Source organism: Acanthopagrus latus, chromosome 7 (assembly GCF_904848185.1).
Source record: "Acanthopagrus latus isolate v.2019 chromosome 7, fAcaLat1.1, whole genome shotgun sequence".
Taxonomy (NCBI): Eukaryota; Metazoa; Chordata; class Actinopteri; order Spariformes; family Sparidae; genus Acanthopagrus; species Acanthopagrus latus.
This window is the reverse complement of record NC_051045.1, coordinates 13,293,208-13,316,872: the sequence shown is the minus strand read 5'-3', so window position 1 is coordinate 13,316,872 and position 23,665 is coordinate 13,293,208. Positions and strand designations below refer to the sequence as shown.

Genomic DNA, 23,665 nt, shown 5'->3' with positions numbered 1-23,665 from the left:
TGTTGGGGTTGTTTGCTGACCAAACGTAAGCCCACAACGTTTATCGCCAGCCAGCCAGTTTTCTTCTAGATGCACTTATGTTAGGGAATTGGACCAATCATTCTTGAAACACCAAATAATGTTGTGAGCGGTACCTTATATTTGGGGATGGCCTTCAGCAGCTCAGAAACAGGCACGTCTGTCCCAACCACGCCAAGTAGAATGCCACGGTTTCTCTGGAAACACACATAACAAATGTTATGAAGTTGGATTTGAAAGGTTATTTAATAACATTGTCTCTCACAGATCTACTGTTTATGATTTTTTTTTTCAAATCTGTCTATTATATAGTAAATTAAATTAGTGATGCTCAACTGTGTCCTAATTTAGACTCCAATCAAACTGACATTACTGTCTGTCAAATACAAAACATAATTAAACATTATTTCACAATTTGCGTCTATTGTCAGAAATGCTTTTGATTTATGCAATGAGTTATTGCACAGTTTTTCAATCCCACTGCAATTTTGGGGGGGATAAAAGAAAAACTAATTAGGGAAACATAATAACAGTGACAGCGAATGTGCTACGGCACTACGTTTGAACTTACAGTCTCGTTCTTGGTACTGAACACTGGCATGGCGACTGTGGTCATTAGAACCGGACTTTGGCCATCCTCCAGCTGAGTGAGTCACAAGAGAAGAACAATGAAGGAAAGCAATTGAGAGGGTGAGGAAGAAAAGGGGAGACAGAGGGGGTTGGGGGGGGGAGCTAATGATGAAACATAATACATAGGAAATGCAACTGCACAGCACATTACATGGCGTCCCGCGCATTATATGAATCATCTTGCTTGGTGACGCCCAGTGAGTGATCGTCTCGAGCTGCATAACACTCGCTTCCTTGCGTGGTGAACCTGATAGGAATTCTGCAGCCGACCTCGCCATATTATCTTCTTGCGGGACCCACAAAACTTCAATGACATGTTTTATTCATGTTTATTATTTGCCTTAAAATGTGTTCAATCACAGCCCGGCTTTGATCTCTCGCAGAATAAGCTTATCCAAAGGCAGTGCTTGTAGTTCGCATCTGGGTATCTTCCCTCCCTAAAGACTGCTGGAATAATTATGATATTTATCTTTCCGGCGGCTGTCTGTATCTCACGATGATCCATTAGAGATGAAAGCTTGACACTGTTATGAAGATACTGGAGGAAGGCTTCGCGCTCGGCAAAAAACACGGTCTGACCTTGTCCACTCAGAAATGTCGGAACTGTCTAAATGTCAGTCACTCACACAGTTCATTTTCAAGTAATTGGTCCGTTAAGTGCAATACGAATCCAAGAACAACATCCACAATTGTGTTAAGATAGATGGTGTGTTGAACAAGATCTGCTCTGCTGCAGTGACCGAAAGAGCATCTTTCTGTTGGACTGACTTAAATATCAGATCGCAGCACCATTTTTTTCTGATGGAACTTCTCCATTTTAACAATCCTCTTTACTGAACATTACATGCCCCCATTCACTCTCCTTCCTGCAGCGCTCAACCCCCCCGCCCCCCCCTTACCTCCAGTAATAATAGGTAATGACAGGAAAAGGCAAGGATCCATTCTGTCTCCCTCAGACAGTGGGGAAAGGGGAATTGGTGACCTGTGCTCAGACAGCTGGTAATAGCAAATCCAGGACGCAGTATTATACATCAAAAAGAGAACAAAGCACACCAAAGTACAGCTGCTATAACAATGGACAGCCTTGCTTGCTGGAGAACTGGATCGATCAAAGGACAGGGAAAACGGGCAAAGGCTCATCTGAAAATATAAAATCTATTCCCAAGCTCAGGTCTATCCTATATCAACGGTCTGCAAGCATATGGACTGACGTTTATTGTGGATCCCCATGAAATGTCATTGAGTGGCCTCATCAGACGTGTACTCTTTGTACTTCACTACTAACCGTACTTTCAGTTTGTGTGCATTTGGTGAAAATCAAGCTTGCCCAGCTGCTCTGGGATAAGACATACTGTAATTAAGCAGATAACAAGAGCTGCGTGGTGAAAGGCAGCCAGCAACTGCATCTGTTGGATTCAAAGCCAACAGCACGGCTATGGAGGAAACTCACTCACCCTTCCCAGAAGAGGACAGACCTTTAAACCTGTGCTTCATTATCCTAACCCAGGAGACGAGAGAGGCACTTCCTTGAACCCTAAATGAGTGTCCTCCAACAGGAGTCCCTGAGGGACTGCTCTGTATCTAGAATCTGGCTTAATGTACATAACCTACAACCTCCAATGCAAGGTCAGATCTCAGCACACACTTGGGCCAAATCTGCATCATCACTGACTCGCTTTGTTTGAACAAGTCAGAGCAAACAGGGTGTGTAAGTCCTTTCCCCTGCCGCGGGTCAAAGAATGAAAAAGAACCTCTTTGGGCACTAACACACTCCCCACTGACACAAATACCCACACACTTACACCCCTCAGAGGGCTCCGATACACACCCCTGCCCCCTTCTTGGTATCCCATAGGACACCTCGTAATCTAGGTTGCTGTGACAAATTGTGTTCTAGTGGACGAGGTGACCCTCGTTTCTGCGGAGACCGGGTTTATTGATGTTGGTGTGTGTAAGCCCTGGTGCCAGGGCCCCCTGTGGGCTCCTGGGAGAGCCAGCGTGTCAGACGTACCCAGTGGAGGGCACAGCACGAAGCACACATTTTTCATGCACAAGTGTTTTGGGATATATCTACAAAATCTCACATTTATCTCGATTAATAATGACTGCTTTGCTTTTAAATAGTGGCATTTATTAAACAGCCATAATACTTTAAACTGCTCCCTGCTTCAATTTGTCATCACAACGTAATCAGCTGCTCTCAGCTCTCCCATTTGTCTGTCTTCAGTGCAAAACCTGCACGTCCTCTTCCCGACTTTTACTGAGATACTTTCTCTTCAAATATCATACATCCGTTCTCTCACCCTCCCCACACTTGTCCTCAAATACACCCCCACCCCCTACATTCCTCTCACCCCTACCTCCCTCCCACCATCCCTGAGCTCCAGTGTCAGTTCATCCGACAGAGTGGGAAACAAAGCCAAATGAGCCAGAGAATGATGGATGAAGCTGGTGAGACGAAGGATAGGAGGGAGAAAAGGGAGTAGGAGGAAGGGGAGAGTACAGGTGGGGGGAGGCAGAGGGAGACGCAGGGAAAAAAAAGGGGGAGATGTGCTAGGCTAGGAAGATTACTGGGTTGCACTGAGAGGGACGGAGAAGGAGAAGAAAAAGATAGGATGAAGGGTACATCTGGAAAGATTATACACATCAGCCCTGAGACATAAAGACCAGATGCTGATCACTTAACCCTGAGCCAATCCCAGGAGTTTTGCTAACTTCTTATCAGACGCTATCAGACATTGCAGGGTGGGTGAGTGTGGGTCTTTCTGCCACTGTCTGTTTTAATTTCAGGGGACTGTTGTGGGTGTGTGCTCCTAGCACCCAGGCCTGAGCTGTGCCGGGGTGATTACATGCGAAGAAGCAGTGCCGATTCCTTGCTAATCCCAATTATCATGTCTGACAATGTGATATCTATTTCGGTTTTCTGCTGAGCCGCTTCGATGTCAATAAGCTCGAGTCTATCACACTAACAGTACTATGTCAGACATATGGTCTGCCAGCTGTCTAATGGGACTGCTCTGTGCTCAGCTCATGCTGACGGGGGGGCCGAGTACTCTGCTGTACAGCCTTCATCATCATTGTTATGATTATAGAGCTGCTTATCTCAACCCACATATGATTCATAAAACGCTGAAAAACAAAACACTGAAAATGATAAAAAAGGCACCAGAACAGATCATCCCGCCAGTCATTATAGGCTATTGGATTTTCACCCAGAGGAAGACAAAACAGCATATTCTGGAGGATTCTCCCGAAACAAATAAGACAGGCGTTTTGTTTTCACACCAAAATCACACAGGCACAAGAGCAAAAAAAAAACGTAGCCTCACATTTACACACACGATCACACTGCCAGCCCCCGGAAATACTGGTGAAGCACGGCCAACACAGCATCACCAATGATCAATGAGTGTGAGCGTGTGCAAAGACGTGTGCTTGACAGGGCGTGCAGAAGAGAGCGATCAACTGAACCTATGACAACCACGATGCATGGCTGAAATCGGGTGGTTGAGGAGCGACACACGACACTGACACAAAAGAAAATGCCATGGGTCAGTATGGTGGTTAGTTCACCCGGACTATGTCGTCGTCTCGCGGAGACCAGAGACCAAAACTCACATGCACATGAAATGCACTCAACACAGCACAATACAGTGATGACCTCACACCAGAATTTTATTTATTTATTTATTTTTTTACCTTTTGAGCTTGGGGGAGCTGAGGAGAACAGATTAAGGAGGAGGGGAGGAGAGAAAGGGTCAATACGTTTGCGGATATGTGTGAGAAAGCCTTTCGGAGCAGTTTCCACTGAACGGAGTGCCAGCACCAGTAGGCGCATAAAAATCCACTGACATTGACTTTGACTTTAAAACAGCGACTGTGTCAAGAGAGGAGAGCTTTATGGCTGGGAGGGTCACAGCAGAGGAAACAACACTTAAGCTGTTACTGTTGAGTCAGTCTTGGGTGGATGTACTTTAACTGTGATAAATGGATGGGGACAATGAGGGCAAAGAGAACAAAATAAGCAGAGGAAAACAAAATGAAAAGGTAAAATGAGGGATATGACAAAGATCTCAGAGAGAAAGAGTCCATTTCCTGCATGTATTGCCTTTGTCTTCTTACATTTTTTAAGCTCTCTCTCTTGTTCTGCATTCAGAAACAATGGAGGTAAAATGGCTGCTGTTTACTCTTTACAGCCAAACACATTAATTTTAACAACAGAGAAGCATGTATGAATACCATAGTATATTGTGTTTGTATTAGGGACAGCAGAGGATCCTATTCTGGTGTTTTAGCTGTGATACTGTCTGCACTAGAGAGAACTATAAAGCATGTACAGGGGGATTTAGCTATGCATGTGATTATCTGAGTGTGCTGAGCCCCTGTTCGCTGCCATTTCATAATACGTGTCTGGCCAGGCTATGAGGTTGAGAGATCAGAGACTAACTCATCACTGTGCCCCAGTATGTTCTACTCACGCTACACAACTCCCAAACACACACAGGAGGCTCATTGACTTAATGGTTCCATCTGCTGCTCACACACACTTTCACACATCCAGTGACATACAAAGGCAAAACACATTTCTTTGCGATCATTCTCATTTACATTATTTAATCAATTAGAGGTCCTGGAAATGTAAATGTACTTTAATAATCAAAGTGTATTATTGGTTTACAATTATGAATTATCAGGGATTAAAAGGACAGTTCACCCAAATATCAAAGTGCATATTTTTCCTCTTATCTCTAGTGCAGTTTATCCATCTTGATTGTCTAATTTGGGAGATTGTTTTGATGTAATTTGCAGAGGTTTGGGACATTGGCCATATCCGCCTCTTAATTCTAATTAATTATTGGAACGAGATGGTACCCGGCTTGTGTTTTGCATGAAGGGCCAAAAAAAATACATTTTAAAAAATTCACAAGCAATGTCTCTTTATGGAAATCATAATCCACAGACAGTTTTATAACAGAGCTATTTATATTCTATCTAAGTAAACTCACCGACCACCAGGCCTGCATCTGCTCATGGATGACAGGCTAACTAACTGAGCTAACCAAACTAAGAGTTACAGCTCAGCCCAAAGGGAGGCCATTAATGTTCATATCTCATGCTGTCATAAGCAGGAGCCCCTCATCCATGAGTACATGTACACTTCCTTCTGCAAGTGATACAGACAGAGGGCGTGGTTCCACAGGAAGAAAACCGTTCCTACATGAAATTGCTCCGGACAAGGTCTGTGGTTTATCTCGGGCCATGATTTCTGGAAAGAGAAGTTTCTATTGAATTTTTCTAACATTTTTTGAGGGCAGACATCTCCACGATCGATATCTCTGAAACAATCAAGTTGGATAAATAGCACCACAGGTAAGAGAAAGAAATTGCATTTTTGCTTTTACGGTGGACTGTCCCTAAATTGAGTTAAGCTGAAATCTTTGAATTGATCACAGATTATTCTGGACCCATACAACCAGAAAACCCAGCTGACTTGTGTGTGTTAAGCGAGTACTGTGGGAACTGGGGTCCAGTGCTATGTGAGAGACGTCATAGGCAACTCACAGTGCTATCAATGTAGGCCTCCGTCCACACCGTGTCGTGCTCCTGGTCGATCACCTTGGGGCGACTCAGCACGTGTAGATACTCCATCACATTCTCCTGCACATCTGCCAATGTGGAAATCTGAGTAAAGTAGCCTTTTGGACAGAGAGAGAGAGAAAGAAAAAAATGATGAATCACTTAACTATAATGCTGGAAACAATGGAGAGTGAAAAGGTTCAGTCTCATCACTCAATGTGCTGCCCAGAAACAGAGATCAGAAATACAGTCACGTGTGTCTCAGAAACAGTTGCACATTGCAGCAAGTGTCAAATCCAGTATAGGCTTGGCTATATGAGCTTTTCCAAGCCATCGCTCCCATTTTATTTGCCCTGGTACCAAAGCAGAAATTACATCTGGAATACAGTACAATACAGTATGGTTGGCACCAGATATTTGCATGATGAGGCAGATGGAAACATCGACACATGTGTGAGGAATAGCTGAAGAACTCCCTGCAGTGATATACAAATGAGAGCAAACCAGAATGGGTTTGTGAATGGGTAAGTGGTATGTAAATGCAAGAAAAAAACAAAACAAAATAACATCTCAGTTAAACCAAACGCAATGCCATTTCCTACGATAGTAATGCCACCATTATGATGCTAATGTGCATGTGCAGGAGGGAATATACTGTTATCTCAGCAGGGGGTGGACAGAAAGAGGGAAAAAAAGGAGGAGGAGAGGGAATCGCGACAAGTGGAAGACAGAGGGAGAGAGAGGACAAGAAGTGACACAGAGATAAGGGGAGAAGAGGGGTACCACCACATTTCCAGCCATCCGTAAAAACAGCAAAGTGCCTTCATCACCGTGAGGCAGTCAAGGAGAAAATCATAGCTGGAGGAAACAGATTTTTGGGGTCATTGTTCCCGGCAGCGACCTTTACTCCACAGGGAGAAGAGTTAGCGTCTAGACACATATCTATGAGGGGATGCCGAGTATCCTCTCAAATAACTACAGTAAGGATAAATCCTTGATGATCTAATCTTAAATCTGCAACTACAAAAAAAAAAAAAAATCTCAAACCAACGCTGGAGACATTAAAAATCACACGATTACCTCGATCGCTATGGCAACAAGAATGCACTTGACCTGGAAGTGAACCTTGACAGATTCCTCCTTTTCATCCTCAGAGTCATTCAGGTCCAGCTATTATTCCAGCAGACAGTACAATGACAACACACACGTACAGACTCACGTCACACACAAAGCGAGCTGCCTCAGTCTAACGGCATCGTTCATCACAGCAGTGAGTGAAGAATGACTGCTCCCTCCGGAAGGCTGAGGGCGTCCTTCGGGCTGAGCCACCGGGGCCAGCGAGATGAGCCGCGTGGGGGGAAAAAATGAATTCTCCCTCCTTTCAGTGACATGTTGCAAGTGTTGTACACACAGGGCAGGAGAGCCTCAACATGGTCTGGTCAGGATGGGGGCATTTATTTATGTAAAAAGGACCTTGGTTTGGGTGATATGTAAGCAAAAATACACAACAAGGTGTCACGCTACACAAAAATAATGGACGAGGTGGAGGCGAAAAACCCATAAGTAATTGCTGAACGTCAGATTCCAAAGATCCATAGACATTAAAGAGAACTTCACACAGATTTTTTTTGTGATCAACATTTAATCAAAGTGTTTGTCCAATAAAAAGCATTGTACACAAGGTACCATAGACTATGATTCTTGCACACTATTTACTGTACATAATGCTATTCAATAAAAATAAAGAAAAAGGAAAATCAATCACACATACACAGGAAAAAAATAGATAATGTGTGTGTAGGCCTCCTTAGATTCTATTTGAGTGACACATCATTTGTGTGAAAACCCACAAGTGTGGGTTCGAAGAAAACCAATGAGGATATCCCAAGCCTCTACGGTGGATTCCTGATCCATATAAATCACAGCTAACGGCCTTTCTGAGAGTGATATCCGTAGAATGATTGAACTGTTTTGTTTGTTTTTTTTTTCATTAATGGAGGCTGAGGGGTGAACCATTTGTGTATGATCGTCTCATGTGGCAGCTGAACCTGCAAATATCCTCTGATCTCTTTCTAAGGGTTAACCTGGTGATATCACTTAAGGCAAAGTCATCACTGAATAAAAAGAAAAGCTGGGCTCTTAAGAAATTTAAAAGTTCCAGAATACTTTCAAGACACTTTAGACCAAATATTAGATCTAGAGGGGCAGACCCAGAAGACAAGAGGTTTGGTACCTACAGGTCACCAGAATATTCCAGTGTAGTTTTTTTTCCCCAAACCAAAGCGAGCTCACTGCAAGGTTGATAAAGCAACAAAAGGACCGGAGTGGACCTAAGTGAGCCACAAATTGAATGAGCAACACTGCAGGTACTGCACTGTGGCCTGTAGCTGGTACAGCCATAAGAGTTAACAATAATTAAATCCCATAGACCTACAATTATTTCAATTACTTTTATCATTACTCCATGTGTTGTGACACTTCACAATTATCTATGAACCGCTCAAAGGCAATAAGGGGAGATTTTGACATAACAGCCTCTGCTGACATTGCACACATGGTGCTTTTTTTTCACGTGTGAAACTACTTAAAAAGCAGCAAAGAAACACAACCAAATTTTCTCCAGAACATTGTTCTGCACAGCTCCTGCAGGCTGGAGAGGATGTCGCCGTTGCAAGCCTGAATCGTCATGTGGCATACAAACACACGCGCACTTAAGTAGCGCAACACAAGCACACACACACGAAGGTCTCATCATCAGCACTAACACCCTCAAACCGACTGGAGTTTTCAGATATCGCTTCGAAGTAACTGTGGATGCCCTTGTTCTCTTATCTATACACACATACACACACAGCTAAAAACACATGCACACCCCTTCTGTGACCTGTGGCTCGCCTGTCTTATCTACGGCTGCCTGAGGAAATGGAGCCAGACTGTCTCTGTCACCCACCTCCAGGCTAAATATAGAACCTGAAGGAAAAGTGCTCTACGCACTGAGACAACCATGACCACACACAAGGCAGCTGGAGAGTGGTGTATCGTCAAGATAGTTTGGACTTTAGGCTTAGAGGAAGATGTAATGTGACATATCGGGTCTGTACAACTGGCACCAGATGCCTGCTGTCAAAAACACGTGCTAATACTGATGAGCACTGACAAACACATGTCTATGTAACTGCATGCACACGCACATCCACATCCACAAACACCCCCAAACAAATCCTGAGCTCCATAATGTATTCGTTTTTCGCCCAGCTGACAGCAGTGTGCAGCAACTTTCTTCTGCAAAAAGAGATTAGAAGGGGGGGTTGTAAGATCCCACCTTTGTTAGCACATGCCATCCATTTCAGATTATCTGCGAAGGCTGACTCTCGACCAATCAGGTAAGGGAATATGCGGACCTGCAGAGAGAGAGCAGATAGCTTCCGTCAGTCATTTTAATCGCATTTTGATAGGGCCCACCACACCACCAAACAGAAGATAACACTGCCAAAGGCAGGCAGAAGACTCATTCTTTATCTGCCAGTGATTAGCAGACCTTTTCTACTTGTTTAATAAAGTCAATTATGGACTCATGAAAGCCTGAAATTTGTCTTTTAGATCTGATTTAAAGTTGAAATAACTCAGATCAATATTATCAACTCAAGAAACGAGACAATTAAGGATTAACAGATAGAGGTTTCAAAATAAGATGTCGATGTAGACAGTGTCAAGTATCTGCAATTAGAATGAGCACAAATCTGTGAAGTAAATATTGGGAGTTTGAAAATGCCAAACACAAGCTTCATGTGCTCAATCCACAAAATCTTCTGAACTCACTGCTGCCAAACCCATTTTTGCCCGCCAGTGCTCAGTTGGCTCTAGCAGCAGGTGTAGTTGGCAGGTGTGTGTGTGTGTGTGTGTGTGTGTGTGTGTGTGTGTGTGTGTGTGTGTGTGTGTGTGTGTGTGTGTGTGTGTGTGTGTGTGTGTGTGTGTGTAAGAAGAGCAGGTTGCTGGATTGGACCAGATGCAAGCCTCTGGGGGCACAGCTGCCATAGCTCCCATGCCTGCATTTTTCACTGCCTCCCTTCACCCTGACAGCATGTGTCTGTTCGTATTTGTGTTTGTGTGTATGTATACAGACACGTGTGTATGTGGGTACATAGGCACACACACACGTGTGTCTTTATCTGATTTCAGAAGATTGGCTTTCAATGGAAGGGTCTGTAAATTGCAAAAATATAATTTATATGTGAATGCCATTTCTTTTTTTGATGAATACTTCGGTATCAAATTATATTTATTTCATTGTTACTGCAGTGTGTGATAGATGAACGCCTTATAAATCACAGCGATTGTAACAGTTTCTGCTGACAGAGATATAAACTACAGACAGTTAATTCTAGGCTCTCATTTTCTAGTATGGATATTTCTGCTCTATTGTCAGCTGTAATGAGTTTCACTGTGAATAAGTGCAGTTGTCAGACTGTCATTTTTAAGCCGCCCTCATTATCTTCTAGACCGTAATCATCCTCTATTCATACAAACCTCAGCCATTTGAATAACACTGCCAAAATGATAGGAAAACACAACACAGTCAATATGACAAAAAGTGCCCCGTGTAGGGCTGCGGGTGAGAGGTGTCACAGCGGGGTTTTCTATTTATGCTTTATCCTTCACTCGTTACCAAGATGGAGGTTAAACTACAGCGGACTGGTTATTAAATATGGAAGAGGTTTACAGTTGAGTTAATTTCAGTGGAGATAAAAAAAAAAAAAAACTGGTATGGGTACGAGCCACAGCATGCAACCTTCAACCTACTTGACTGCACAAATTTTACATAGGCAGGAGTAAAAATACATGTGCACCTAAGAATACAGGTGCGCAGACATGCAAGTATATCTGTATGTATCCACGCTCACACAGATGCACAGGCGAGAGAAGTACAAAACAAAACACATGTACAAGTGTCAGGCTGATGCACACACACTGTACAGTTGTTTAAAACACCTTTTTTGTATACACATATGCAGAAATGTTTGTTTGTTCCCGCTCCTACATTATGTATTCAGCACTCAGCTCAATAATAATTGAAGTTACTCTCCAGTGTAAACAGTCATACAAATGTTTAAAGCGATTCTGTGAGGCTACACATGTTTAAACGTCCGGGAAATATAAGGGACAATTCCCACTGTTACAAAATAAAAGAGGGCTAACTGTTCTGATGTTAATGGCCTCGCAAAATGTAGCATAAACTAGGGCCAGACAGGTCTACTGTTGGTTATAAAACCCCAGCTGGTTTAAAATCTAGGTCAGCTTGAATTCATTTTAATTGTGTCTACCGTGGTGGTACACAAGGCACTCAAGCTCTTAAACATTAGAAAATCAGTAGACCCTGATAACCCTGTGACGCACTCGCTGAAGCTAGCAGTTTACTTTTTTTTTTCTCCCTCACCAACACATCTTATTAATCTATCTTCTCTCTTTTAATGAAATTCCTTATCTCAGAGTCTGCTATTACTCAAAGCAGGTGAACCACCACTTTCAAATAAATACAGGCCCAACTCAGGATTCAGGAATAGCTGATAATTACTTTTATAACTTTTTACTCTAATATTCTTTTATCTGAACATCTATCTGGTGTTTTTGAGATTGGTTTTAGGAAAGCGGGTGGAGGTGGATGTGTTTTTTTGCGAGAGGACGAGCTCTTAGCGGGCTGGAGTCTTTTCAGAGGACATGGTTTCTGATCATAGCGGTGGATTCCCAGGTTGCACTGTCTCTCATAGATACAGCTCAGGGGGCACCTCTCACATGGCAGGTTGGGACACAAGGCCACATGGAGACCGTCACTCTGTCTCCTCAGGTTCATGGTATCACCAGTCTAGGCTGTTTTTCTGGCTGACACGTGCACGACTGTGCCTCTCGTTTGGAGTCCGCCAGGCAATGATGGTTAGCCCTTAACTACTGGGACAACAGAAACAATGATGGCAAAGGACGGGCACTGGGGTCTCATGATGCACTGCCAAATGGTGGCAACAGATAAGATATGGGCAGTGCACAAAGGAAGGTGCATAATCAGGTATGGGAAATGTTGTGTGTAGCCCAGCATATCCAGCTGAGAGAAGTACATGTAGTCAATGATTTTTCATACTTTCACCTTCAAGGTCAGCCCATGCTGATAAGGACAGACAACATGCAGCATCTGTTTTTGTTTAGCTTCCCCTTTCCTCTGCAACATGGCCGACAATTGACGCTACGAACCTCAAGCTACTACAATCAGTTCTGCTCTGTGCAGGGATTTTGGCATTATGGCCACTGTCACAACTGCAAATCACATGAATGCTCTGGCTCAAAAATCACAAAGAAATCCCTCTATTTAGACTATGTTTATGACATTTTTTCACAGGCATAAAGATACTAATGTGTAATGGCTAAAGAACTTTTTTTCAGTGTGCCCATTGATCAACTTAAATTGGCATGAATCTGTGCCATCTTGCAACACCATATCCAGGTCTCATAATACATTGATGGCACAACCCAGATTTTTGTCCCCGAGCGTGCTGCATGTGCCAAACACAGACAATCTGTCAGAAGCTCAGGTGTCTGTGGAGAGCCAAGCAGGCTACACTCTCAAGCCTTGATTCCACTGGGCTCATCTCTGTGACACCACCAGGAGCGCCTCAGAAGTGGAGCGCTGTTCCTGCGTCATAATCGTTTTTTGTTTGTTTTTTTGGGAATCTTCCATGGGAAGGTAGGCTATGCAATTAATAATGATGTATTAAAGTAAAACTGGATCCTGAGTCTGCAAGGGGTGTTTTAATTTGAAAATTAACCAGATGCTCTCTGTCGTCCCTGTCTGATTTCCTTCTTCAGTCATAAATAGACCACGCGCACATGATCTACGGAGCAGAGACAAGACCACTTCAGGGATGCTTCTGAAACACACCATGTTGGACCTGGTGGAGCCACAAGCACTGTTTAGAACAGCCACTATCATCCCTGGCTGGAGTGCGATGCAAACAGGCCCAGAGGAACTCTGGGGTTCAGGTGGCAAAAATCATTTTTGGCACCACTACAGACAGAAAGTGGTCGACCTCTCTGAGTCAAGGGCGACAACCACTGCTTTTCTAATCAATGTCATATGTTTTTCTGTTCTCTTTCCCTATTGTAATATTTGGCACTTTAAAAAGGTGCTGAAATTCCCAATTCACCACGATTAATTATTCCCCATTTTGTTTTAGCAAATAACTCTTGCTGGGTTTGACTGTATTTGGCTCTGAACTTGCACTTTAGGCAAAGGTAGATGCATAGTACAAGCAATTATATTAAAACAGTATTTGGTCGCGCACATGTGACCAAGCGCCAGGTGCTCTTTGATTAATTATTCTCTGGTTGTTTGTAGCAGTTTGTCGTACTGTGCTTAATTGCTCTGTATTGTTCTGCATAACAAAACAACAACCTGAAATAAAATGTGAGACGAAGTGAGTGACCTGGAAATAAAGCCTTTTAACTGCAGTGGAAACAAAAAGAACAAATCCATTGTAATGAAAATGACAACAGAACACAAATCCTATGACAACTGAGCAGCTACGATTGGAGCAGTCAAACTCACAACTATATATATATATAAAAAAAATAAAGATGAAGGAGGACAGTACTGAATTATGAAGAAGACAATAAGCAAACATGCTCAGAAAAGTACTATTCAAACAAGACTAGCTGAGACTATGTGTTTAGATGCAAGCAAGGCTCATTTGGTCATGCATGTGCCCAAATATCTGTCAAATGACTGATTGAAAATTGATTACTGTTTGCACCTAAACTATGTGCTGGTGCACCTAAACAAAAACACAGGAGTGGAACCAATATGAACAGTTACTGTGGAGTCTGGGAGCGGGTGTGATGATGTGTGATACTTTAATCTCTTGTTTTAACTCAATTATTGTGATTAACAATTTACATAATAATACATACAATAATACATAATTCCTTTTGAGGTCATGCTACTAAATTAAACACATAGGAATGTTCTATATCTACCAAAGGCAGTTATCTGTGTTCTGTATTACTCTGAAAGTAATGGTTGAAAATAAAATAAAAATGTATGTGATGTATTTGAAGTTTTCTGTATTTTGGCAAAGCTTTCTTTATGATCTTTTATCCAGAGCTGTTTGTAATAAATGCCATCTGTATGCAGATAGTCAGTGAGTTATTTGCATTCAGCTTTTCCAAAAGCATGCCTATATTCTCAGTGTGATGCTACACAGTGGTGAATCTGGAAGGAAGCCATTAAAAACCAGCAGCAGTGGAGAGAGAGAGAGAGAGAGAGAGAGAGAGAGAGAGAGATACTGGAAAGAGTGACAGAGACCGAAGACTTCTATTATCAGCGGGGCTTCTTCTAAATGGAACTATCTAGCAGCCTTGTCCCCTCTCCGCTCACTGCTGTTCAGCCTTGAGGCAGGAGTGAGAAAGGGGGTGGGATGCAAACAGCGACCACCAGACAGACACGAAAACACGACAATACGAGTACAGCATTTACAATCACATAAAGGCAGTCACATGCAGAGAGAAATTTATGCCCAAGCATATCCAAGATTATGATAGGCCAATAATGTGTATAAAAAGATTGAAGTGGGTACTGTATGGCCCTACAGTCACGCTGTCATGCCCTAATACTGCATGTGTTTACGGTATATGAATCCACTATTGCCTTTAGTACGGCACTTCTATCCTCGACCTTTTAAGAGTGAGGACCCTGCAGGCTTTCTTTTACAGAAGAAAATTACCTAAGAATAACCCTTTTTCTTCCTCCCCATCTCCTCTCTCCTCCCATTTCATTTCATGCCATGTCAGAAGAGCACCACAATTACCTTGCAGGACAGCAGAGAGACAGCTCAGTCCTCAGAGACAGGGCCATACTTAACTCTGTTCTAAAGCACCCTGAAAGGACCCCATACTGGGCTCGCTCAATACCTTCTGCTTGTCAAAAACTTTCTCTAACTACTCAGCCAAATACTAATAGTTACTCTGAAATGTGACAACAACAACAACAAAAAAAAACAAAGTATCCACATGGGAAACACTGACACATTTTGTTTTTCAAGTGATCCTTTTTCTTCCAGTCCTCTTGGTCAGATGAAGCACGAGGTGCAGATTTCCTCTGCAAACTTTCTATTGCACTGTACATTATTTTTAATCAGTGTTCAAACTCAAAATGACAAAATCCCTCTCACATTTTCTGTTAATTGATGGATTGACTATAATGTATCCCCTAGTATCCATTTTAAATGACGAAGATGACAAAATAGATCTACTTCCTAATTTCATATTTTTGGACTGCCCTTTCTCAATAACCACCTTAAAGGTCATTCATAGCCACATGAGGGCATTAGTCCACTGCTCTCCACTGCTTATCCTCCATTGGAGCACCAGGTTTTCAAAAGAGGTGTAATAGTAAATCAAGCTTGGCAGATCCATTATATTTCTCAAAGACAGTTATGACTAATTCAATTTATATTCATGTGTTTAAAAAAGGGATATTGCTCTTCTGACCACTTCGCCAGTACACCTTCACCTGTAATTTTCTCCAGCACTGATGCACAACAGAGTGTTGTATGTGTGAGCACCTGCTGTTAGCAAACCACTATTCATCAGGCAACTTTTGGAATGAAACAAAACCACAGGAAAACAGGGGCTGTGAGAATAAAGATGTCAAAAATGAGGTGTTTCATTTGCCCCACCTGCTTGAATGGACAGGACACATCTGGTGATCTGCGTGTCCGTGTGTTTAATACACTACCTTTCTATCTGGCCAGTTGTACTTGGCGAAGATGGCGTCATATGTGTCCACTGCCCCATCTGTCACCAACATAATGGCCTGGCTACACTCACTACCCCTCCCGGTCTCGTTGAACTGGAGTTGAGGAGAGAAAGAGGGACGTTAATGCAGGTGAACAAAAAACAAAATGAAGCTTCCCTCAAACTCAAATAAACACTGAGAAACAGTTCATCTAGTTTCTTCCAAAAAGAGAATGTGACTTACGTGACTTACCGTTCCATGTTTTAAGGGCTGGTGAAATATCAAAATGCCTTTTACTATAAATACACACATGCACACAAGCTGTAAGCTATCTTGAGAGTTCATTACAGCCTAAGATTATAGAGAGGAGTCATTTTGCAGAATGGAGACACTTGTCACTCTAGTGCACACTTAGGTACATGTTATTAAAATATGAGCCTTACAAAGGGAAGGTAAGTGTGTGTATGTGTGTTTGTGAGCCTGTGTGTTTGATTAATCGCTCGTTCATAATGAGCAAATGTCGAACCACTAACCTGACTCATCAAGTGCCGTGTTTACTTGGTTTCTGCATGATTTTGTTGATTTAGCTATTAATTATAGCTCGCTAATTAATTTCGTGCATGAAGCTGTGTGTGCTTGCGTGTGCGTGTGCGCGCGTCTATGTTTGATCTTGCGTGAGTGTATTACTTACGTCACTGAGAAGATTGAAGGCCTCAGTCAGAGCTATGTCTAACATACCGATGCCTTGAGCAAACAGTTTGTCGAGGTGCTCCCTGAAATGCTGGAAAAAAGAAAGTGTGGGAAGGAAACATTACAATCAAGGTGACGAGATGCCAAAAACACAGAGGGAGACAGAAAAAGAGGTCATTAGTAATTCTCAGGGGGGAAAAGGGGGACAAAGGCAGGAGATAGTGACAGTATAAAAGATAAAAATGTAAAGATATGATTTAATTTACTCATTGTATCTCGCTGAACTTGATTTACCATCATTTGTGTGTGAACAGAATTGGCTCTAACGGTCTAATGGGCTCTTCAAATCAGCGCTGAGCCTGAGGCAAACTGCCACATTATCTTGGAGTGAAATGTCACACAATGACTGTAAGTTCAAATGACCTGTTTCGCTTGAAAACCCAAGCATGTGCATCTGTTCATACTGTAGATCTGATCACGCCAGGAAGGGTAGATTATCTATATGGCAGTTAATGATGATTTTTAATGCTCTCAGCAACCCAACAGGTCTCATGTGCATGTCTTGTTATTTGCAGCAGCGACACACACACACACACACACACACACACACACACAGAGATGGCCACATCCCATTATCCGGTTTAATCTATTTATAGCTATTTAGATCCAGTTGCTGGCATTTCTAAACATTTCCTGTTGCATCTCTCTGTCAAAACCGTTTCCGCCTATGTAGGTGAGCATCCCTCTTACACACTGCTATGTAAGCACTAGCAACAGAGGCATTACATGCCATGTCTATCACTTTTTATGGTGTGGGAACACCCTAAACCTGCTTCACCATCTACATCATCATCTCCCCAGCCTCTTTGTTTTCTGCCCCTTTCCATTAACTCCCTCAATGCTCATCTCCCTTAGTCTTCTGTGCCTTACTGATGGGAAAAGAAAAGTCTCTCAACACACAACAGGGAGCCCAAGCAGCGTGAGGCCATATCAGAGCTTGCCTTAGGAACAAATGCAAACGCACACCACACCCACACACACACACACAGGCATAAGCACAAAAAATATGTGCGCCAAAACATCCTCCAGCGTCCCTAACAACACCCCCATATGGCAAAAAGACACAACCTTTCGTTTGATGTGGATAAAAAGGTTAATCGGTTCCAAGAAAAGGCTGTACCCTGGAGCGCAGCAAACTTCACACGCTGCATGCGAATGTGTGTGTGCATGTGTGTGTGTGATTGTGAGTTAAGATCGAAGTGATTTGTTTTGGCACAGCAGGTCACGTTCAATCCCTTGTGCAGCAGTGTACTTAAGTGGCATATTCAGAAAGTGTACGTGCATATGCAATGTCTGATGTGCACTTATGAGCTTTGTCACAAGGCTCTGAAATGTACATTGGAGTTCAAATCCTTTAATGCTTCAGAAACCTTTTTATGCTCGAGAATAATCACAGCGGTCATCATAATGAGGCCTGACCATAGGGAAAAAATTATCTTAAATTGCAGCTTGTTGAAGCCTGCGGTTTTGCATTTTACAGCAAATTAATTATCACATCATGGTGGCAGGTGCAATTCTGATAAGTCCATGAACAAGAGAGCTGAAAAAAAGGGTTGGTTTTGCAGAGTGAAAACAGTGAATCCAGTGTGGTTATGTGAGTATAAATAACCACCCAAAGTTCCAGTGGCATTGACTGATTATCTTGGTTCAATACAGGCCTGGATATCCTTCATTTTGTTTGAGCTGTGCTCACCTAAAAAAAAAATTCAAACAAAATAGCCAAGTGGGACACTAAAGCTCACTTGTTAGTTCAGTTGGTGTCAGTTCTGTGAGATAACTGGAGGAAACACCTTCAGCCACATTTCAGAGAACGACAACTGTTAATCGGAGATAATATTAAAAATCAGTGAGTGTTTTTCCTTTGAGGCTTTAAATTTTAGCCTGCAACTGTTGTGCATGTGAGTAATAATCACGCTGGGCGGATTTAACTTTCTCAAATGCCTGTTGACGAGCCTAATTAGAGAAATAACAACTCGTGGTGATATTGCCAGATGACTGTGTGTCCCATGGGAGCTTGACAACAGGTATTCATGACCCAGTTGAAGTTTGGGTACGAAAAAACAGATTTTGAAAACGTCTCAGTCTCCAGTTTGACAGTCACTTCTTGCCTTCAGCTGAAAGTAAAAGACATTAGCCTTATCTTCTTGCACAGACTGCCTTCCTCTCTTAGCTGGCTGACTTACACAACATTAAACTACCGTCTGGAATTAAACACATAATGCTAATCCATATGCATAAATGTATACTAACTTAGAAATAAACAAAAATTAACTTTAACACCAACAGGCACACGTACAAACATGAACACGGACAATATTCCACAGTACCTGCAAGTGGTGCATGGAAACTAGCTCATGCATTTGCTTGTAAACAGCTGTGTCTCAAAGGTTTTGGTCTGGTAATAAAAGTAAATGAATTTAATTCCAGTTATAAATTGAACTTCTAAATGGGCTTAAGAATTCAGAGGGGATGTAATTTTGAGTGGGCACTCTGAAGTGAAGCCTAAAGGCAAGAGAGAGGAGCACAGAGTCAGAGATAAAAAGGAGAATCATGCCATAGTAATTCCAAATACGCCTGGTAAGGACAGTCCAATCAGTATACATACACGCAAAAACACAGTCAGACATGCAAACAGCCATTTGCACCATCGTTCTCAAGCTTTGCGTCTGGCGTTTTACCCACTGTCATCTTCATTTTTTTGGAGTGACCAAAGTTACCAAATCTGGATGAGGGTGTGGGGGAAGTTATCAGCTCGGCGAGCAGTAGTATTAGTAGTTGTATTAGTATTCCTCTCAGTAGTATGCCTCAAAAACTTGTCCACAGACATTTGTGTGAAATCAGTGGATTTCCCCTTTATAAGGGCTCCAGTCATGCCAGTCAGTCCCCCCGGTCTGTCTCCTGCCATCTGGACATCGTTATCAGAGTGTCACCACTCGCACTAACTGGCACAGATGCAGTTTCTTTGCCAGCCTAACAGGTCACGCACACATCATCACTCACACACATGCATACACAGTGTAGATTTGTGTAACACTGTGAATAAGTACCGGACGTAATGGACAACAAAGTATCTCAGCCAATACCAATATGTCAGTGACAGTTTTTCATATAGTGTACATCTCTTACTGTCTCCACCATATTTCCAACATTATACTTTATTGTATGGCTTGATTTTAGACTTTTGGGTTTTTAAAATTACGGCGCCTATTCACAATAAATGTGCAGATCTCTGCGGTTCCTATTGAGACATAAATAAACAATCTATTGTCACTGTCAAGTTACTTTCTACTGTTGCGAATGCATTCTTTTTGTATTTTCCTCTACTAGCCATCAATCAGAGCCTCCATCTTTAAAAATCTTCAATGATTCCTAATTGACTGTGACAGGAGAAAACGAGACTCACATCTTTGTTGGTGACATCCGCTTGGACCAGAGTTCCATTCAGGCACGACTCCACATAATGCAGTTCCTCATTGTACTGAAAGAACACAAAAGGAATAATTAACATCGTCATTTTGAGTCACTTAACATGTGCTCTGTATAAATGTTTAATCTAATGTTTAAAAAACACAAAATGTGAAAATTTCACTCATCTTGATGAAAAGCCCACACACGCATATTATTCAAACGCTGCACACACTGCACAGTACACAATGTACCCAGTGCCTGCCATTCTGTGATAATTCTCACCATTTAATGCATGAGTCTGAATTAGACTTCAAAGTCCAGGAAAGAGAATGAGAGTATGTTCGTCCAAAGCAATCAATTTTCACCCAAACGTGTGGATGTACAGCACATACACACAATGACACACACACGCATAGATGCATGTGCACAAACTTTCACCATACAAGATAGAATTCTTCTCTCACTGCATTTACTTAAGACAAAATCCAAAACAACTTTTTTGCGACTGCCTGTCTTCTGCGGGAGAAATTCCTCCATGTGTTTATAACTTTTCACAAAGAAGAAAGAAGAAACTGATGAGTCAAAATGACACATCCCTTTAAAGACTGTTTGGGGAAAACAATATGTTTCTGCCTGATTGTCCAAATCCCCTTTTTCTTTATTTTTCAAAGGAATAATTTTCAAAATAACATGATTAGGATATCACATGATAATGAAGACTTTGTTCTACAGAAAAAGAGAAGGGAGGCTGGCAAAGTGACTCTCTACGTTTTGATGTGAAATACCATCAGACACACACGTGCAAGTGTACTGTCACAAACGTACACGCACACACACATACAAACACACACACACACACACACACACACACACACACACACACACACACACACACACACACACACACACACACACACACACACTCACACAAACACATCATCAGCATGAGATGCGATAACAATGGTTTGGTTGCCTGAGGCGGGATCCAATCACAACTGTCTCTTTTGCAATTCAAATCTTCATTCAGCTGACTGTTAATTGGTTGTGAGCGTGACAGGAGCGAACCCTGATTCGTTCCAGCACTTCCTCTAATCTGAGGAGAAGAGGATGTGGGCTTGTGTGTTTGTGAGTGTGTGTGTGTGTGTGTGTGAGAGTGTGTGTGTGTGTTGAAGCAGTTTATGTAGACACCCCCCCCCACTTACAGCAATGATGTTAAAAAAATCGTCGTCTCCAAGAGTATCCAATATGGAGGACACGGTCTGCCTGGCGATGGTCAGCCTGAGGCCTTTCATGCTGCCACTGACATCCACCAGGATGACCACATCCTTCGGAGAGGTTGCAGCCTGGATGTACCACTTCCGGTTGCGACAGTCAAAAGCAATGACCCCGTGCTCATCTGGCTTCCACTTGATCCCTTGAAGAGACAGAGTAAGCATCACAATTTAAAGATAAACGCCGTACTACAATAGTGCAGAATCTGCATAAACTATATGAAGTGACAGCAAAGTACTACCTTGGCTGAAACATAAAAAGGGGGCATGACATCTGCTCTTGAATCTTTTCTATTCTTTTCAAAACTTCCTCTGCCCCTACAGAATGCAATTTTTAGAGATTGTGGTTCAAAAGACCAACAAAAACATATATTTTGTCACGTACTTCAAGTTGCTTCCAGATAGAGATTTGAGATTTCTGCTGCCACCTCAGTACAATGGAGGTGAATGTAGTGCTCAGAGCGCTGGAAAATTACACTAAAAAATTCAACAGCAACATACCTTCCTAAAAACTCTCTCCATGTCCAAATTACACGAAGTAGTCCACCAAAAATAGAGGGAATTGGACCCGATGACCAGTGTTTTCAGTGAGCTTTAAGGAATAGAGCTGAGTGGAATTTCTCTTTATGGAGTTATGACCTTCAGGTCAGAAAACTAAGACAGTGGAGAAGGCCTTTGATAGTCAGATATATACTGAAATGTATGATATTAAAAAAGCGTCATTAAAATAGCTTTCATGCAGGTCAAAGAGGTCAAAAGATAAAAACAAGAAAGAGAAGAAGCCTTTACATTGACTTTCCATGAAGAATATATATTCACGAACTCCATTCTATATATATAATTATGCTGCTTCTTATTCAATCTAGGAAATATTAATATTACCCCTCCCTCTTCACCCATTTTCTAATCTCTAGACACTCTCACCTGTCTTTCTTCTCTCTGCCCCTCTCTCTTCGTCTATCTACTCTCCCCTCAACCTCCTCAGCGCTCTCACCCTGTTAGCCTCCAGTCTCTCTAGCTGTCAGTCACTGAAGATTCCCACATACCCCACCCTTTGCTTTGGGGAGACAGCAACTTAATTACAAACACACACACACACACACACACACACACACACACACACACACACACACACACACACACACACACACACACACACACACACACACACACACACACACACACATACACACAAAGCTAACGCCATCGGCCCTCTCAAACAAACACACACTTACCTGGATACTGCCTGAAAAAGCCTTTGGCACTGCCGAAGTATTGCCATATGAGTGATGGGTCCCTCTCAAAGTTATCCACAAACACTTTATTCAAGGCCTCGGACCAGTACACTCCGTTGACAATAGCAGAGTCTAAAGATAGGCGGGGAGGGGAGAAGGATAGTTACAGATAAGGCACGGAGAGGAAAGAAAAACATTTTTTGTGTAAAACACTGTTAACAATGTATTTTAGTCCAGGAGGTTGGAACAGGCTTTCTCCATTGCCTGCTGAACCACTCATATCATATCATACACTGCACCTCCGCAGATCACAATCAGGACCTTATTAATTTCACAGAGATACAGGGAAAGTGTGAAATAGAGTTAAAAGATGCGAGCAGAGAGAAATAATTAGAGAGATAAAAGATAATATGAAAGGAAGACAGTGTAGATTATTCTGCCCTACTAAGGCAAAAAGGAAGAGCTATTGTACATATTTTGTCAAAGCCGAGTTAAGACTTGAATATCACATTGTGTCAGCTGTTTTACTATATAAAAAATGTTATGCCATAGAAATGTACAATGTAAAAGTCTAGCTGTGCACTTCCTACAACAAACTATAGCAAAACTCTATCAGACGGCCGAACTAAAACATGTACAAGTACACAGCAGCAGCTAAATCCTGAAATCATGACGATGAAGCTAGCCGGCTAAGTAGCTCCCATCTAAGGCGTTTCACTCATGTAGAATTGATGCCGTTTTTTATGGTAAACATTAAGCCACCTTAAAACACATTTAAATTGTTTTGGGGGATTTTTTTTATGTTTTGTGCAATAGAATTTTCTACGAGCTATATACAGCTGTAAGCGCTGTTGCTGTTTAAGCTAACTTCCTGTCTGTTTTGCAGTTAGAAATCCCATCCCTCTTGTCTTCCCTTGGCATGTAGTGTAGTATAAGCTGTGCAGGAATTACTAGCTGTCACTTTTCATTCCACTGCCAGTAAAAAGGAGGATCCTGCA

General features: G+C 42.2%; 1 protein-coding gene across 2 annotated transcripts in view; it reads right to left on the bottom strand.

Annotated features, from left to right (window-relative positions):
• The window catches only part of cacna2d3a (calcium channel, voltage-dependent, alpha 2/delta subunit 3a), a 138,428-nt gene that overhangs the window by 42,098 nt on the left and 72,665 nt on the right, over positions 1–23,665 (bottom strand). For both annotated transcript variants that reach the window (XM_037104963.1, XM_037104964.1), the window contains 10 exons: positions 22,668–22,799; positions 21,364–21,575; positions 20,157–20,231; positions 16,695–16,784; positions 16,004–16,117; positions 9,548–9,626; positions 6,211–6,344; positions 4,348–4,365; positions 590–661; positions 135–215 (listed from right to left, as the gene is read on the bottom strand). In XM_037104963.1, the coding sequence (XP_036960858.1) occupies positions 135–215; positions 590–661; positions 4,348–4,365; positions 6,211–6,344; positions 9,548–9,626; positions 16,004–16,117; positions 16,695–16,784; positions 20,157–20,231; positions 21,364–21,575; positions 22,668–22,799 (1,007 nt within the window). The remainder of the gene's footprint in view (positions 1–134; positions 216–589; positions 662–4,347; positions 4,366–6,210; positions 6,345–9,547; positions 9,627–16,003; positions 16,118–16,694; positions 16,785–20,156; positions 20,232–21,363; positions 21,576–22,667; positions 22,800–23,665) is intronic.